This window comes from Camelus ferus, chromosome 30 (assembly GCF_009834535.1).
Source record: "Camelus ferus isolate YT-003-E chromosome 30, BCGSAC_Cfer_1.0, whole genome shotgun sequence".
NCBI classification, from domain to species: domain Eukaryota; kingdom Metazoa; phylum Chordata; class Mammalia; order Artiodactyla; family Camelidae; genus Camelus; species Camelus ferus.
The window spans coordinates 19,238,177-19,256,219 of NC_045725.1; the positions used below are offsets into that span (position 1 = coordinate 19,238,177).

At 37.4% G+C, this 18,043-nt stretch overlaps 1 protein-coding gene across 2 annotated transcripts; it reads left to right on the forward strand.

The window, feature by feature from the left end:
• Window positions 1-925: 925 nt before the first annotated feature.
• Window positions 926-13,667, forward strand: LOC102520833 (location of vulva defective 1-like). Of its 2 annotated transcripts, none has more exons than XM_032470557.1 (4): window positions 926-1,164; window positions 4,481-4,748; window positions 8,311-8,448; window positions 11,700-13,667. In XM_032470557.1, exon 4 carries the CDS (start codon window positions 12,090-12,092, stop codon window positions 12,777-12,779), a length of 690 nt encoding a protein of 229 aa, XP_032326448.1. In that variant the 5' UTR covers window positions 926-1,164; window positions 4,481-4,748; window positions 8,311-8,448; window positions 11,700-12,089; the 3' UTR covers window positions 12,780-13,667. The 2 variants fall into 2 exon arrangements, with proteins under 2 accessions (XP_032326448.1, XP_032326449.1); XM_032470558.1 differs by having other exon boundaries at window positions 4,547-4,748.
• Window positions 13,668-18,043: the final 4,376 nt, after the last annotated feature.

The window sequence follows — 18,043 nt, forward strand, 5'->3', positions numbered from 1 at the left end:
CAGATTTAAGTTTTAAAGTTCTCGTCTCTTCTCTCTCACTTTGTGTGTTTAATCTCTTTTCTCTACATTCTTAGAACACCTCTCTGTATTCCTGGACCAATCTGTGTCACTTTCTTTAGCCAGAGGGCCTCCTCTGCATTTGTCTTAGCTGCTTTCCGCTCCTGCAGTGCCCTCCTGCCTCCCCTCTCCCATCCCGTGTGCATTATGGCTGTTAAGAGCTGATTCAGAACTTATCTGCTCCAAGCTATGACCAGCTCCTTCACTCAAAAATGATTTCCTTTGCTTTCTTTATACTTTGTAAAATATCACTCCAAATATGTTTACTTTGAGCCCCGTTTCTCCTGTCCTTTCTGAGTGTCTCTCTAGTCCTCACAACTAAGTCCACCAAACCCTTCAACCTGGCTTACCCCAGTTTCTGCCCTAGTCCCAGAACTGACTATATCAGAGAAAAAAATTATTTAGGTGCGCCAGCCCCTGATCTTCTGGTGCTGGACAGGAATGCTTCATATAGTCATCTTCTGCCACTATCAACCCAGATGAGGGGAGTATCAAATCCCAAGCTCTGAACGCCGTGACAACAGTCTTCTGCACTGACCACTGTGCTCTGAACCTTCCTTGCTGCTGCCCTGAGCAGGGATTTGACGTTTGCTTACAAGCCCTTCTCCGTGAGCTCTCTGTAGCCTCTGATAAATTGAGGGTCCATTTTGAGTTGCTGGTATTTAGTTGATTCCTTCTTATTTCCCAGTAGGACTTGCAGTTTTACCTTGTTCTCTTAAGGCTCCATTCCTGGAGACTGTCTTTCCCAGGAACCTCAGCTCCGGGGGCTAGGACCCTGCTGACTCCTGGCCGACTCTGACAGAACTGCAAACCTGCAGAGCTCTCCACGGATTCCTGATTCCTGTCCTCGGTGCATGTGTTGGGAGAATAAACTTCTTCAGTGCGGACAATTGAGTGCTGATGATCTGCTTGAATCCAGGTCCAAGATAGTGATGTTTGCATGGATAGAAGCCTGGCAGTCTTGACTGGATTTGCTAAGCCTTTTCTATTGTTTAGAAATAGGCTCCTGCATCTACTGCCTCTGTGGATGGTCTGTTTCCAGCCGTGAACATGACTGTCTTGTGGTCTAATCTTGTTAACATCCAGGCCTCCCTGATGCACCTCGAGGTAAGTCACCAGCGTCTTTATTCTTTTCAATATTTTGTTTGATCCCTTTGATTGACTTCTAAATATCTTTTATGCCACTCTGTCTACCTCCCTGCTAATAATCTTTTTGTCTAACAGCTTTATTGAGATGTAATTCGCATCATAAGATTTACCCATTTAAAATGTACAGTTACCCTCTCCCCATTATTCTTAACAAAAGTGAACAAAATTTATAGAATGACCTTAATTAATTGAATGTTGGATGAATGGGGCAACCTCAGTTTCACACACTAAACTTAGCTTAAGACTCATTAAGGGTTTCTTTAAGATTTTATGTCTTATCAAGAACATGAGAATAATAACAATTAATTCTTGAGAGGTTATGAAGATTAAATTATGGCCGGAGAAGTACACCCACTTATAAAGCCACATCTCTTCATAGTAAACATAATAGTCCTGGAAAGGGCTTAACATCCAGTTAAGACCTATTTAGGAGGGTGCAGTGACATTTTATAACAACAGATGGTGCTATGGTGCTGCTCTGCTCTTCTTTCTTTCCTTTTCTCTCCTTTCTTCCTTCCTTTTCTCTTTTCTTTCTTTCAACATTTTACTCATTAAAAATAATAATAGGAAATTTTTAATCTACTTTTTGTGTTTTAGAAAGTAGATTAAAAAATCCTTGAATAGTGAGGGACATGGTTGTGGTGCCAAAGCAACTCAGACCTATTTAAGAGAAGAATTTGATTTATTTCATGTAACTTTCTAGAAAACAGAACCAAGGTGAACAGGTTGAGGTCACTGAGATGAAGTCTTTGACTCAGCAACATAAAAAAGATTGATCTAGCAGGTGAATCAACCCAGAAAGGAGTACTGAACCCCAGAAAACAGCTGAACTCTCGGTCACAGCACGTGACACGGAGAGTCTGGAGTAAGAATTCATTTCACTCACTGGAATTTGACCTGAATGTTTAGGATCCTTTTGACTCAAACATAATTACATATTTTATAGGGAATCCCAACTTAACTGTGAAATATATCTAGGTGTAGAATGTATGACTATGAAGATAGTTGGAAACATGACCACAGGAGTCACCATTTTCACAAAACCTGCGATATAAAAAGCATCCCCAATGTTGGGCAAAGTGGCAATCTTGGATTTACCCGTACAATCTTTGCACCTTATGTTAATCCAGGTGTGTTCTACTCCGTCTTGTTGAGTAATGCCGTGTACCTCCATATAAAGCGTTCCTTGACAAAGTAGAGATCCGATGAATTTCACAGTAACATATTTTCTTCAGTGCTTAGCAATTTAGTCTTGCACCTCTAATTAACTAGGCATTTTGAAAGTGGAACACTCCAGTTATTGCACAAAGTATCAGAAATTATTTATTCTTCTGTAGGCTAACAAAATAAAGAGTAGATGCAAATGAATGCTTGTGAAATTTTATCTAGTGCTCCAGGGTCAAATTAAGATAGTATCTCCCTAACATCATATGATAGTGTGTTACTAAGGATGCAATTCAGCTGTTAATAGAATTCTAGGTGCTACTGTCTCTCTTCATTATTAAGAATTTAGAGGTTCAGGTTTCTCCCAGCTGGCTGCTCAGTTGTTCATAGGATATTGCCCTAAACTCTGTGTTACAGGATGGTTTACACACTGATCTGCATTTGAACAAAAGGGAAGGGAAAAGGGAAAGGAAGGGCGTATCCATTGCTGTTAAGTACAAAACCCCAGAACTGTACATGTACCTTCCTTTCTCATGCCATGGGCAAGGATTTAGTCATACGGCCACACCTTGCTACATGGGCAGTTAGGCAGGGTAGCATTTATTGTTGGCAGGCATGTACCCAGCTAAGAATTATAGGGTTTACTTACTATGAAAGTGAAGGAGAGAGTAATTATTAGCAATAACTAGTATTGTGTCAAACATGTAGCCAGCCTGGAAAACAAGCCCAGTTTGTAGTCATTTCAAGTGCAACTGAAGCTGGCGTTATTATCAGTGTTCAATACTATTGAAACATTTCATTCATGTGGATTCTTATAGCCTACAGGTCCGAGAGTCATTTCTTGGCAGGCATTGTGTTACAATGCTTTTTGAAACAAATCTCTGCCCCACCTTCTCCCCTCTTCCATAACTTTTTAATTGCCTATTTATTTCAGAAGCTGAGGCGATGACATTTTGTTTTAGTTAATTCCAACTAGAACTCTTATGCTAAAAATGGTGAATACATTTATAGGAAGACTTTTGAAAGGGTTAAACTACACAAACACACACACCCTTCTCTCTCTTTGTATAGTTTCAAGAGGGTAGAAAGATTGTTTGCTTAGCTTCTAGCATAATGCCTGGCATCTGTTGAATGAATAAATAGAGATTAGCCACATAGTTTGAAAATGTAGGGTTATTTTTTCATACACACAAAATATTTCTTCCTAAATATTTCAAGGAATTCCATCACTTTTCTTTAAATTTTTCTAAGACAGTGGTTCTCAGACTTTGGTGTACATAAGAGTCATCTAAGTAGAGTACCCCCCCCCCCCACCTCCACAACCAGAATTAGCCAGACATGAGGCTCAGGAATAAGCATTCCCAAGAAATCTTCCCATCTCTTTCCTACTCTGGGACTTGATTTGTCTGTCTTTTTTTTTTTTGTTTTCAAAAGGAGATTTAATGGATTCTCTAATGGACTATCTACCTTTCTTCATCCTGAGCTGGGACAATGGGTGGTTACTAGCCTGAAAGACAGTAGAGTTTCTGACCACGATTATTAAACTGGCTGTCTCATTTCTCCTCTCGGGGCCTTGATTTTTCTGTTTGCAATTTGGCAGGGTGGGAATAGGTGGTCTATGTGTTATTGGTAAACTGAGCTGTATTAAATTGGATGGCTCTTTAGCTAGTCAATTAGTGCTGCTGACACACCTATCAGAACAGGACATTATTTTTTAATTAGTTTTTGATCACCCACTGTATGAGTCATTTTAAAAAAAATTTATGTTACTCAGATACCATTCTTCACTGAGAACTTTCTGGGCCACTTTTGGAAAGGTATCTCTGAATATATGTGTTGGACACTCATTGTTAACTTTTAAATTGGCAGTTATTTCTGAACTCCATCCTACTGCCATTTAGATTTTGCTGAGTCACAGGGACATTTTTCTACCTACGTAAGGCAGAGACTGCCTCAGCAGTTAAATAGGAAGGTGTTGGAAAACCTTGTTTTTATCATTTTCTATAATTATTTAAAATATCTTAAAAATATTTAAAATTAAAATTTTCCTGGTGCCCTTCTGAAAGATGGAAGACCTTGGTGAATACATTAGTAATTACTTATATCTCAGATTTGCTAGCTCTCAGAGTTGGGGCTCTGAGTAAGTGGACTCAGGATAGACACATTTTTATGGAAGCTGAAGGAGGAGGACTGGAAGGTTTTAGAGGACCGGAGGAGAGCCTGAAGATGCCGAAGTCTAGTGAGCGGAGAGCTATGCATCCTTAAGAGGAGGTACCAACAATGAGAGAGATGGCCATGCTTCGTTGGAAAGAAAGCAGTGGCAATTATCACCTGCTCCAGAATTTTATGATGGAGAAACCCCAAAGTCAGAATGAAGGGTAAGTGAGGAATGTTGCTGAAAGTTAAGAGAATGCACCATGACCTATAATTTGAGAATTTTTTTTCTGTTTGGGGAGCCAAGAGGGAACTCACAATAGCTCCCAGAGGCAAGATTGGTTTTCTGTTTCTTGTATTAATTACTACCTTACTTTTTCCTCTAAGGTGGATCCCATATTGGGGGCTGATGGCTGATTGCTTAATTTAGTTCATACCTGCACTGATGCATCATAGCTGATAACGTGGTTACATCAATCAATTATTTCTCAAGATTCCATTTATAAGGGGCGATGTTCAAACTGAAAGTTGTTCTTGGTGTTAAGTGTGTGGTAGTCAATGTTCAAGGATGGAGAAAGAGCATGGAAAATATACAGTGAATATTGAATCCTCTGGAAAGCAGCCTGTGGGTATTTATTTTTCCATTTTGGTAGCTTGCTTATGTGAGTCTTATATTCAGTCTTTATTGAAAATTCTAGTAAGTTTTATAATCTTCAAAAAAAAAGGAGTGAATACTTCCAGTTATTGAGGAAAACTCAGCTTACTAACTTTTCAACCACTCATTGTCAATCACAAATCTTGTATTTTTATTCGTATAGCATGGACTCCATGCATAGTTTACAACTATTTCAAATATTTATTAATCTCCAACAGGTGCAATTTTCTGTCAACGTGATTTAATCAAAAATTTACATAATGCTCTATAGGTATAATTCAAAATAATTTTGTAATTTAGGCTTTAATCTCTTCAACTTGAATTGGTTTTAAAAGTTTGAAGTCCAGATTTCAGTGTATAATAGACTTTTTTCTGGCACAAATTATAGACCTGTCAGAACTCAAAAATTTCCCAAATCCTTGAAAATCAGGAGCTAATGCTGGGTATGGTTCCTAGATCTAAGAAGGAGGATCCTCTCTAAAAAATTCTGTTTTATTTATGTGCAATTTGTTAAGATACTTGTGTATTTTTTTTTTACAGTGTTAACCATTTGCTAGGTAATAGTTACAATAGCATTTTGTTTGTTTGTTTTTGGTAAACAAGCAAATCTAATCAAATTGCCCTTGATATTAAATAAACATAAAACTATACGGAATAATACAAGTGCAGTTTGAAATAAATAGTACGAAGGGGAAAAAAGCATGAAATAACACATTTCTGCACTGGGGAGACAGATCAAAGAAGAAAGTCATGCTGCTTAATAAAAATTAGCTGAATGAACAATTTTTGACGAAGATACTTCTGCCTCCAAAGCAAGAGAGTTTTTTCCTTTTGGTCCTAGGAAATGTGACCCCTGACCTCACACAAAAAATACTATCTTCAGTGATTTTTCTACTTTACTGTGATGCCAAAATACTCCACTTAAAATTAAAAGAAAATTCCCTTTATGGAGCTACTCATTAGCTAATATTATGTTTTCTCTAGATAATGTGAAAGTTACAAATGTTTTCAAATGTTACGTGAAATAAGAGTTAGAATATATTTTTGTCTCTTTTTGACTAGATGCTTGAATACAGTTATGGGAAGATAGTTTTTCCATTGAGGGAATGCTTAGCCAATGGAAACAAATATCAGCTGAAGAGTATAGGCAAAAAAAAGTACATAAAGACAGTTTAGGTGGTTTTATTTTTCCTCTTAGGGAAAATATGACATCTTATATTAACCTTTTTAAAGATATAAACAGAGAACATAAAACTTTACTCACTAGGCATGGCTTACGCACCTTCAGTTTTATTTTGTGGCCCATTACTGGTGAACACCGATGAGCTAATTTATGTTATATCCAGTGCTGTGAGAGCTGAAATTTAAAAATTTAGATCCAAGGCGACATAACACACACAGATTATTTTCATATTTTAAGCATTTATGATTAAAGCCACAACCGATAGCTAGGTCTGATCCCCAGGGTCACAGATGCTCCATCTTGGAGTAGACACCAACCATCATCTTCCTTTGAAAGGGCTGGGTTTCCAACAAGGCAAGAAGCCTGGATAACTGGCCTGATGAGTCAGTTTTATTCTGCTTATAAAGCTTATTCACATAGTCTAAGTGAATCAGCCCTGGCAAACTGAGAAATAATTGAAGACTAAGCAATGACGTCCACACAAGGGAATCCTGATTTCCTCAAAGTTTTCGAATGACTAACAGATGGAAGTTTGTTGGAAATGCTAATATATCAGCCCTGCTCTTATTCGGTGACAATATGTAACTGCTATCTTCATTTATTTCAAGTTGTATTATACTATATGGACACTGACGTTGACTAATTGTCCATAATTTGTATACCATGTTTTCTTTATTTAATTACAGTCATATTTACCTTTATGCTTAGTGATGATCATCCACTGGGCTAGTGTTTACACACAAAACTAGTTTTAATATAACCGATTATTATCTGATCAGCAAGGCAGTAGATGTAAAGAAACGTTCCCCCTGAATTTCTTATAAACTTCCCGACTTTAACAGTGTGTCTCAGGTTTCTCCTTTTTTTAGCCTGTTTTGAAGAAGCCTATCCCCTCAAGACTTCCTTCAGTGACCCCTCCCTTTTATATTATTTTAAAAATTATGTAGGAAATATTTCAGACATTCAAGTCTAAAGCACAAGGAAATGAGCATGTCATGCATTAGACGCCCAGCTTGAGAAACAAAGCATTAGGAAAGATGCCTTTTGCATTCTCTTAAGCCCTTTTCTGTTCAGATTTTAGCCACAACGCCCAATTTGGCTAACCTCAGATTTCTTCACCTCCCTTATTCCTCACTTCATTCATAACAATGCTTTATTGTTTTTGTATTTACATAATCTTATGTATTGTAGGCAGAGCTCCCTGAGGTGAGATGGAGACCAAGAAATACACGTTGACAAGACTACGGAATACTTGGTCTTCCTTAGCTCTGTCTTGCATTCCGCTAAATGGAGCGTTGAGTTACTGTTAACACAGGGCATGTCTTTGCATGGAGGCTTTAAAGTGGTGGTTTTAATTGTGGGGACTCAGGCTCAGAAGGAGAAAGTCGAATTGCTGGCACTTTCTACCTTGTGTTATTCAGGGCATGTATCTGCACCACTGTTGTTCTTGGGATTCTTATTTCTAAAATGAAACTGGCAGAGGATGCTTTTGATAAGTGGTCAGTTCCCTTTTAGTTCTGATGATCTGTAAACATTTATTTTGATATCTCATAGAAGCTCTGTGGTGGCCTATCTTCACAGGATGCACCTATATATGCTTGAAACATGGGGATATTTAATAAGAAGTATCATATTATGATGATAATTGATGCTGTATAATCTTGACTCCAAAACATTATTAAATTATTTAAAAATAATTCAAGATAATGACCTGACCACAGTTAATTATTTTGGGAGAAGCTATTATTTGAAAAATGTATTTATTCACCAAATAAAATAAAGCATTTAACTTATTCGGTATGAAAGTCTTGTTTTAAATACTGATCTTCTACTAACAGTCTCATGACATGTCAGAAGCTGGTTTAGAATTTTCAGAATAATTTTACTTCAAAATTCAACATGGTGGCTTCCTTTTCTTTCAGTTTGTCCCATTGTTTTATTCCTGTAGACATTCCAGAGTCCAGATGGCCATGAAGTTCACAGTTTAGCATGTCAGTTTCCACCATCAATGGATGTCACTGGTGAGGCTTGTACCAGTGTCACTGCTGCCTGCATCAGTCCAGGAAGACAGTTCCCATATGGAGAGGTATTGTTTGTGATAACACTGCTTGCTTCTCCAGTGTTACCCCCATGGCAGTACTCCTGGTTCAGTATTTACTGATATATATATATCAGGCTATATCTATCTATCTATCTCCATTGCCCTATCTGTCTGTCTGTCTATCTATCTATCTAGATCTATAAAGGGGGGAGTAGGATGGTATATATGGTTTATATATACACATGGAATAGATAGATAGGGAACGGGCGAGTGAACTATGCCCAAGGGGCGCAATGGAGGTGGATATTCGTTGCTCCAGGACTCAAGGGCTCTGCTCCGTGGGGACACGCCTCCCTTTCTGACCCTGTTCCAGCCTGAGTCTGAGTCGGCCTGGATGCCCTTCCTTTAGTTCTCTGAACTCTGCCTTCTTAGGAAAAATTTAAACCGAAACAAAATTAAAGAGTATAAAAATAACCAATATTTGAATCACCCAGGTTCAACAAATATCAGCATTTTCCTAGTCACACCTCATCAGTATGCGTTAAGTCATTTCACCTGCAAATGGCTCAGCATACTTCTCTGCCTGATAAGGACATTTTTAGTAACATAGCTACCTTCTGGTTTTCACAATAAGATTAATAGTAATTCCTTAATATCATTTAATATTTAGTCCATGTTCACATTGCCCCTGTTTCGAAATTATAATCATTTAGTTTTAATAAGGATCCAAATAAAGTCTACACATTGCTTGGATTGTTGTGTATCTACATCTCTTTAGCCTAAAACAGTTTGCCTCCACCCCACTCCTTTCTCAGATGTCACTGATTTGTTGAAGAAACTAGGTCATTTGCCATATAGAATGTCCTATATTCAGGAATTGGATTGGCTGCTCCTTCATGACAGTTTTTGACTTGTTCCTTTATTCTCTAGTATGTCCTGCAAACGAGAGGCAAGAACAATTTAGAGGTGATGCCGTGTGCATCTCACTGCATAAGATCATGTATTACATGAAGTCTGGTTTTCCTACTTTTTATGATGCTAAGATTGTTTATAGATTCAGGTGGTATCAAGCTGATACCTCTACCATATTTCTCTTCAACTATTTCACCTAATGGCTTTAAAATCTATTAATAATCTTTGCCGAGATCTACTTTTCCCATTTTGGGCTGGTAAATGGTGATTTTTCTAATTTTATATTTCCCTCTACATTATAGCTCAAGTTCTTTGGCAAAGATGAACCAATTGAATTGAAGGAAATCCAGTTCTCAGAGAAAATACAGCATAAATATTTTATTTTTTATTTCATGTATTAATTTTCAAAGAAATGAATTAGTTGGTACCCTAGCATCCTCCAGTGGTGACCAATGAGTATTTCTTCAGAATCTGTTTGGTCAGTAGTTTTTTGATGCTTGAATTTTCCTTTTAGGCTATTTGGGAGCCCTTTCAGGTTGGCTCTTGTGTCTTCTTGAGAAAGCCTGATTAGGCTTTGACAGATTCTTTGTTTTTTAGCATAATAAGATGTCTGGGAATATGGCTTTTTCACTCTCCCTGACACAAGACTTAGAATTAGCTATTCCTCCATGGATGCCAGTGTCTTTTAGTCAAGAATGTTAGAAACCACAATATGTCTTTGGCTCTCCTGGTTCTGATCTTAGTGTTTTAAACCTTTACTTAGAAGCCTCACTTGGTTTCCCAGTGCTTTCCCTCTTGATTTGTTGTCTAGACCCAGATATCCTATATTTCTGATCTCTTGTTATGGTTACTATAGTTACTTCCTCTCATAGCATAATTTCTAAGCCCTTAACCCTGGCAGAAAATGGATAGTTCTTGATGGATGACACACATAATAGTTGGGCTGGGTTATTCTGGCTCGGAGTCTACCTCTGCTCTGCTTCTTGCTACTGGGGAAGGTACTCTTTTGGAGGATCTGAGCCCTGGTCCTTAAAACAAAACAGTGAAGTGTCAACTCTGGCAGAGCTGAGACAACGTGTAAGGAGGGGGTGATCATAAAGAGAAGCAGTAAGAGGATTTTCTCCTTGTTTGCAAAGATAAAATAAAGCATTTCAGCTTGAGAGCTGGGAGTGATTTTAGATACCATTTAATCCCATCCAGTCTCTTCATTTATTGACTGCAAAAATATTCCTCAGGAAGGTTGAAACTCTTGCTGAAATTTATACAACTGCTAATTGGCAGAGATAGGACTAATGTTAGGCAAATTAAGAATCTTATACCAGATCTCAAAATTTTGAGACTTACACCCAAGAATGCTCGGTAGAAAAGCCTGTTCTTTCCCCACCATCATCTTGCCTGTCCACTAAACAGCAACAAAAATGTTTTGCTGCAGCACCATTATAATCATCAGTGTCGGCACAATCACAAGCATCTTACAGCATTTACTAAGCGCCAGAAGTGATAAAGCACTTTACCTGTACTCTCTCATTTAAGCCCCACAACCACCCCATGAGACAGGTTCCATTATTATTCCTATTTTATTTATGAAGACTCTGAGGAACAGAGCTGCAGGTAACTCATCCTCGGCCACACACTGTAAGCGGCAGAACCAGATTGAAGCCAAAGTTGTTTCTGGCTCCAGACCCTGTGCCATCCAACCACCACGTACTCAGCCTCTCACTTGTATAACACTTTGTAGTTTACAGAGCAGCTTCACCTCCATTAATCTTTATGCCAGTACTATAAGTCATGTGTTCCTATTACTTGCATTTTACAGACGAGGACTTGAGCTCAGAGAGGATAAGCAATTTTCCAAGTGAAAATAGCGGTAGCTTGTAGAAGTTGGTCTGTCTGAAAAATTTCATGCTGCCAAATAGTGTCTGAGCTGAAGATTAATAGAAGCAATAATTAAAATGCACGTTGATGGAAGGTTTCTAGGAAGCCTGATTATTGGGAGGAATTTTGGGTGTTAACAGAAAGGAGGGAATTCTAACCAGGAGAATTTGAGGGGTCCTTTTTATACTGTGCAGTCAGCAACCTATGTGCATACTCATCTTTATTTGGGGATTTTAGGTGATAACTGTGTACATGTTTCTTTCCTCCTGTGATAAGGAAAGCACAGAACCAATTCTTTCCCAGGACGAAAATGTAGAAATTTAACTTAGTATTTTTTATGAAAAGGTAATGAATAATAATGACATCTATACATTTCTCTGATGAAGAAAATTACAGATAAGTGACAAATTATAAAAATACAAATACAGATTACAAAGAGGTGACAATGATCTTTATTGTTTTGGAATGTTTGGTTTCAGTCATACTATTTTTATTTAAATCCTTTTTAGGTGACACAAAATATATCCAGTGACTGGTCTTTGTGGAGAATTTTCCTTACTTGTCTCTTAGCCTGTGTAATAACAACAGCAGTTGGAGTACTCATAGTGTGCCTGGCCAGTAAAGGGGAAGTAACACCACCCCCGTTATTATCCATGTACCTCTGGATGATGGGGGACATATAATAAATACCCCTGGAACAACCTCACTGCCTACCTTTCAACCCTGCAGTCACCAGCACAACTACTGCAATCACAGCCAAGGGTCCTACAAGCACCACAGCAGGCAGCTCCACTACTTCAGCTGAACCTATTACCATAAAGCAGCCCACTACCACCCTGTCCCCTGAACCTGCCAGCACAACCACCACAACCTCCACTTCACCTGAAACCACCATCATAATGGAAACAGCCACCGGCACTTCAGCTGAACCACCCACTCTGATGGATGCTGCCACCACTCTGACCAAATCGACCACTTCAGCTGAGGGTAACGCCACCACAACGGTTATAACCTTGTCAACAGAAATTACACCTAGCACGACTCCAGCAGACCTTACAACGAGAACCACTTCAACAGAACAGACAGCTCCTGTGCCCACAATTGAACCTGCCACAACAGCCATCCTGACTTCTAATAAATCTGTAACTGTTACCTCTTCAGTTGATCCTGGAACCCATTTGACTACAGATCCTTCAACCGAACTTACGAGCACAACAGAAGCGATCACTTCTACTGAACCTGAAAATGCAACAATTTCTACTGAACCTTCTACTATGACAAATGTAACAACCTCTTCAGTTGAAATTATAACAAATGCAGTGGATAGCACCTCACTCACCGAAGCTGAAAGCACTACAGTTTCTACTGAACCTACTATACTTGGAGATAGAATGACCACTTCAGCCGAACCTCAAACTTCCACTTCTCCTCAACCCTCCACCACGGTACCAGCTATCCTTGAACTGAACCTGAACCTCCCACCAATTGCATTGAGCCTACAACCAAAAAAGCCACTCCCAATTAAACTGAATTTCCAAATACCACTAAATGTACAGATACAAAAGCAAGAACTAAAACTTCATTCATAAACACTCAGAATTTTTTCAGCAGCTGCTATTAAAATAACAGTAGCACTTCAACAGAATTTATAACACTTCAGATGGCTCTGTAACCCTGTGGCTTCAAGCACTTAAACTGAAGCTACATCCTCAAGGGGAACCAATAGTTCAGATGAATTTACAACCACTGCTATCCTACTACCAGGACTGCCACCCCCACTTTATCTCAACTCTTTCCAGCCAGTACTTGAAGTAAACCTATAATTTGTATAACTTTGAATTTGCAACCACATTAGCCACTGCTGCTTATTCAATGAAACTCATCTCTCTCACAAGACAGCCACCTCAATATCACACATTCACTCTGCCCCACATTTCCACTAACCCTAGTTAATTCAGGTGACAACAACTAACATCCAGGTAACAGAAGCTACAACTACCATAGCTACCATCGCTTTTAATGAACCAACAACCACAGTTGGCCACTGTTACTATTTTAGCTTAATCTAAAAGCACCATATGTTCTATGCAATTTACTACCACAAAGACACTATAATAATTTCACCTGAAGCTATGACCACCATTACTTCCACTAAACCTACAGCCATCACAAAACCAATGCAACAGCTGAACCGATAGCTACCACAAGAAACGATGCTGTAGATTTGTCTGAAGTGGTGGGAGTAGCTGTGGTTATTGTGGGATCGAATGATGCGATATTTTTCAGCTGAGCCTAACATCACCACGACTAATCGACTACCATAACTGTTTCTGGCACCACTTAAAAAACCAAATGAAACAAAATAACATTGCAGCAACAGAATGATCTCCTCATAGCAAAAAAGTTTTATTATTATCCCTAATTATCCCATTATCTAATCCCCACTACCATCTCTCATATTAAATTTATATCTGTAATTATTGTAGGTGATTCTCTAACCAACAACCATACTTCATTGGAAGTTTATCACCATCTTAAGGACAAAACCCAACCATTTAGCCTATGACCAATCCATCACTATAATTACATAAAGCCCATGTTGTCTTCCACACTTATTAAGTCATCATTTTACAAGAACTGAACTTTTAATTTAAAAAGTTTATCACTTTTCCTAAAAATTTCAGATCATGTAATTTGCATAAAAGTGAACATAATTTGTTATTGAAAAAGCCTTATCTATGAAATGCATGATTAAATCTCATAGTAAAATTACTATTAATATCTGTTGATAAATACCAATGTGTTTAAAGGATGGATGTGAAATATAAAAGTACAATAAGTAAACTTACATAGAATAATTTTAATTATTATATTTTGTTTCTTATGTATGCAATACAAAAATGGGGTTATTTTCCCTCATCTGTTTTATCTTTAGCATATTGGCTGCTTGTAATATTACTATAAATTAGTTTTTGCTATTTCAAATGGAAGCATTAATTAAATACTGAAGAAGCTTCCAAGGAAGAAAATAAATGTGCAAGATAATTAATAAAATTATTAATTTGGACTTTGTTTACAATTTCTGTTAATTGGTAAGATTTAAATTGATGCTTAGAATGGCCAGGCTCCACTGGAAATTACTGGAGCAGAATCAATGAGGGAGCCAGGAGTATGTATTTTACAAATCAATAGACATGGAAAAATCATTTTAAAAAACTAATTGAGACTGCTTTAGTCTAGTCAGGCTTCTATAACATAATACCATAGACTGAGTGACTTATAAACAACAGAAACTTATTTCTCATAGTTTGGAGGCTGGGAAGTTCAAGAACAGGGTGCCAGCAGATTTAGTACCTAGTGAGGGTTTCCAGCTGTCTTTTCTCTGTGGCTTCCCATGATGGTAGGGGCAAGGCAGCTCTCTGAGGACTCTTTTATAAGGGCCCTAACCCTATTCGGGAGGGCTTCATCCTCATAACCTAGTTACCTCTCAAAGGCTCTGCCTCTAAATTTTATGATACTGAGGGTTAGGATTTAACATATAAACCTGGGGGACACAAATATTCAGTCTATCACACAAACATACTACAAAAAAGTTAGCTCTATTCAGACCTGTACAAATGGACTGCTATTTATTATATGTTTACATTCTGGCAGGGGTGAAGGAGGAATATATTGCTTACCAAACAGGAAAAAAAGGATGTATGTTTAAGGAAAAAAATTTTAAATAAATATTTCAATATTAACCATATTAATTAGAAAAAAATTTTAAGTTGTTGTAATAGGAATATTATTTTTACCATAGTATCCCAGTTACCATAATTTCTACATACTTAAAAATTATATAATTGTATTCGAATACTTTAATTTGGATTATCCTTCCACAAATTGAAATTTCCTTCTCTTCAAGTTATTTCAGTTAAACACACACACACACACACACACACAAACACACACACATACACACTTACTTTTAAAAATGATAGTAAAATTTTTCCAGCTTGAGATATAGTAGATGCTCACTAAATGTCTGTTGCATAAATACCTACTACCTACATAAATATATAAACTGATAAATGTTAATTGACTCATATATTAGTTTCCTATTGCTGCCAAATTACCAAAAAAAATTAAGGGCTTAAAACAATGCAGTTTTACTATCTTTAAAATAACATAGAGACAACGAAAGTTATCTCTGGGGGAGTCTACTTCATTGTCTTAATGAGAATCTAGAGGATGCCTGCATCCCTTGGCTCATGGCCCTTTCTTTGAGTCTCTTCAACCTCTGCTTTTGTCATCACATCTCTCTCTCTCATACTGATCCTCTTGTCTCTCTCTTATAAGTAACCTTGTAGTTACATTTGGTTCATCTTGATAATTCAAGATGCTATCCCCATCTCAGGATTTTTAACTTAATCACATTTGTATAGTCTTTTGCCATGTAAGATAACGTAGGGATTGAGATGTATGTATTAAAGGGGTGGCATTATTCAGACTTAACATTGTCCATTTGCTGTCCCCCTCCAAAATATCTATCCCATATGTAAAATGCATTCCCTCCTTCCCAAGCTCCTAGTCTCAACTCATTACAGCATCAACTCGAGTCCAAAATATTATCTAAGCTTCATGAGCCTGAAAGTCACCAATTTCATCATTTAAATCATCTTAAAATTAGGTATGGTTGGAACTCTAGATATAATCTTTTCTGGGACAAAATAGCTTTTCATCTGTGGACCTGTGAAACTAGAAAACAAGTTATCTGCTTCCAAAGCACAATGGTGAGACAGGCATAAGAGAACATATATAGATAGTCCCATTCAAAAAGGGAGAAAATGAAAGATAAAAGTAGCCACTGGTTCCAAGAAATTCAGAGATCCAGACAGAAAAACAACGTTAGGTTTCAAGGCCTGGGAATAGCTCTCTGGATTGAAGCTCCGCCTTCTGGGTCTGCTGCTTCACCGTTTTACTTGAACATTCTTCCTGTTTCTTGAAAGGTAGCGTATGTTTGCAGCTGAGTAGTGTTGTCAGCCTGTTTTCTGCCTGAAGAATTTTGAGAGTTCAGATGACTTCTTTCATTTTATCCTCTCTCTGTCCCTTTTATTCCAAGCTGGCAGTGTTTCTGCTGGTATAAAATTCTCAAGGTCCTTCTGGGTCCCCTGTCTGACATGTCACTTTATTAGACAAGAGATTCCTCCACAGATTTTTCCTAGAAAAATCCTATTTCTATTCCTGGCTTCTGCTGAGATGGCTGAGGGGATCCATGAATCACAAGCTTAATCTCTTCAAAGAGCTGTCTGTGTGATTGAATACTCTGACTTTTTATCCTTCCAAGGCAATAGTAAAAGGTTGTCCAACCACACTTCTGGCTCTCTCTCTCTAGCACGATTTTCTGACAGTGATTCTCCTATTTTTAGCATCTTTTGCAATCTGGATAGGCTGAGAATTTCCCAAATCATCAAGTCCTCATTTTTTTTTACTGCTTAACAGTTCTTCCTTAAATTTATCTGTGTCCTCTTGCATTTTACTATAAATAGCAAGAACAAACCAGTTCACACCTTCAACATTTTGCTTGGAAATATCTTCAGCTAAATGTCCAAGTTCATTGCTTACAAGCCTGCTTTCCACATAACTAAATTGTGAAGGACACCATTCAGCTAAGTTTGTGCCGTTATATAACAAGGATTCAATTTCCTCTACTTTCCAGTAACATTTCTCAAATTCATCTGAGCCCTCACCTGCAGGACCTTTAACATCCATTTTTTTTTCTACTGACAGCCCATTTTTGATGAATTAAATATTATCTAAGACAATATAAGTCTCTCCTACCATGCTTCCCACTTCCTTCTGAAACTGCAATAGAGTTATTAACATCCAGGTATCTACTAACAGTCTGTTCAAGGCAATCTTGGCTTTTTGTATCATGCTTCTCAAAAATTTTCCCAACCTCTTTTCATTGCCTAGTTCCAAAGCCACTTCCACTTACTTAGGTATTTGTTGTAACAGCGCCCCACTTCCAGGCCCCAATATCTGTATTAGTTTCCTATTGCTGCTGTAGCAACTTAAAGCAACAGAAATTTATTGAATTATATTTTTAGAGTTTAGAAGTCCTGAATAGGTGAATCAATTTATAGCTTTCTCACTCCACAATAAGTGAATACACATTTTTCTCCAGCTCACAGGAAACATATGCAAAAATTGACCATATACTTAAATAATACTCAATAAATTTCAGAATTTATATTATTTCAATCATTTTCTCTTGTCATAAACAAGTTAGAAGCAAATTTTAAAAAGATAACTAGAAGAGCCCTAACACTGGAAAATAAAAAATTCAAAATAAACTATGAGTCAAATAAAAACAACAGAAATTAGAAAATTCTAAGAATCTTTATGATAATTAAATATTATATTTCCTCCAGATGAATTTGGAGGAAAATTTATATTATTACGTTTATAGTGAAAAGTAAAGTGCTAAAACATTACTTGACATAAATCATAGAACTGTTTTCCTAGGTCAGTTTACCAGGGCAACAGAAACAAAAGCAACACAAAACTTACAACCTAATGAAACTTACAAGTTTTTGCACAGCAAAGGAAACCGTGAACGAAATGAAAAGACAATCTATGGGCTTGGAGAACATATTTGCAAATGATGTGACTGACAAGGGATTAATTTCCAAAATATGCAAACAGCTTGTACAACTAATAAGGGGGAAAAAAAAAACCAAGCAAACCAATAAAAAAATGAACAGAAGACCTAAACAGATATTTCTCCAAAGAAGACATATAGATGGCCAATATGCACATGAAAAGATGCTCAATATCACTAATTCTTAGAGAAATGCAAAACAGAACT

Coding starts and splice junctions, on each gene's coding strand:
- LOC102520833 (XM_032470557.1), top strand. CDS start 12,090: ATGGAAACAGCCACCGGCACTTCAGCTGAACCACCCACTCTGATGGAT.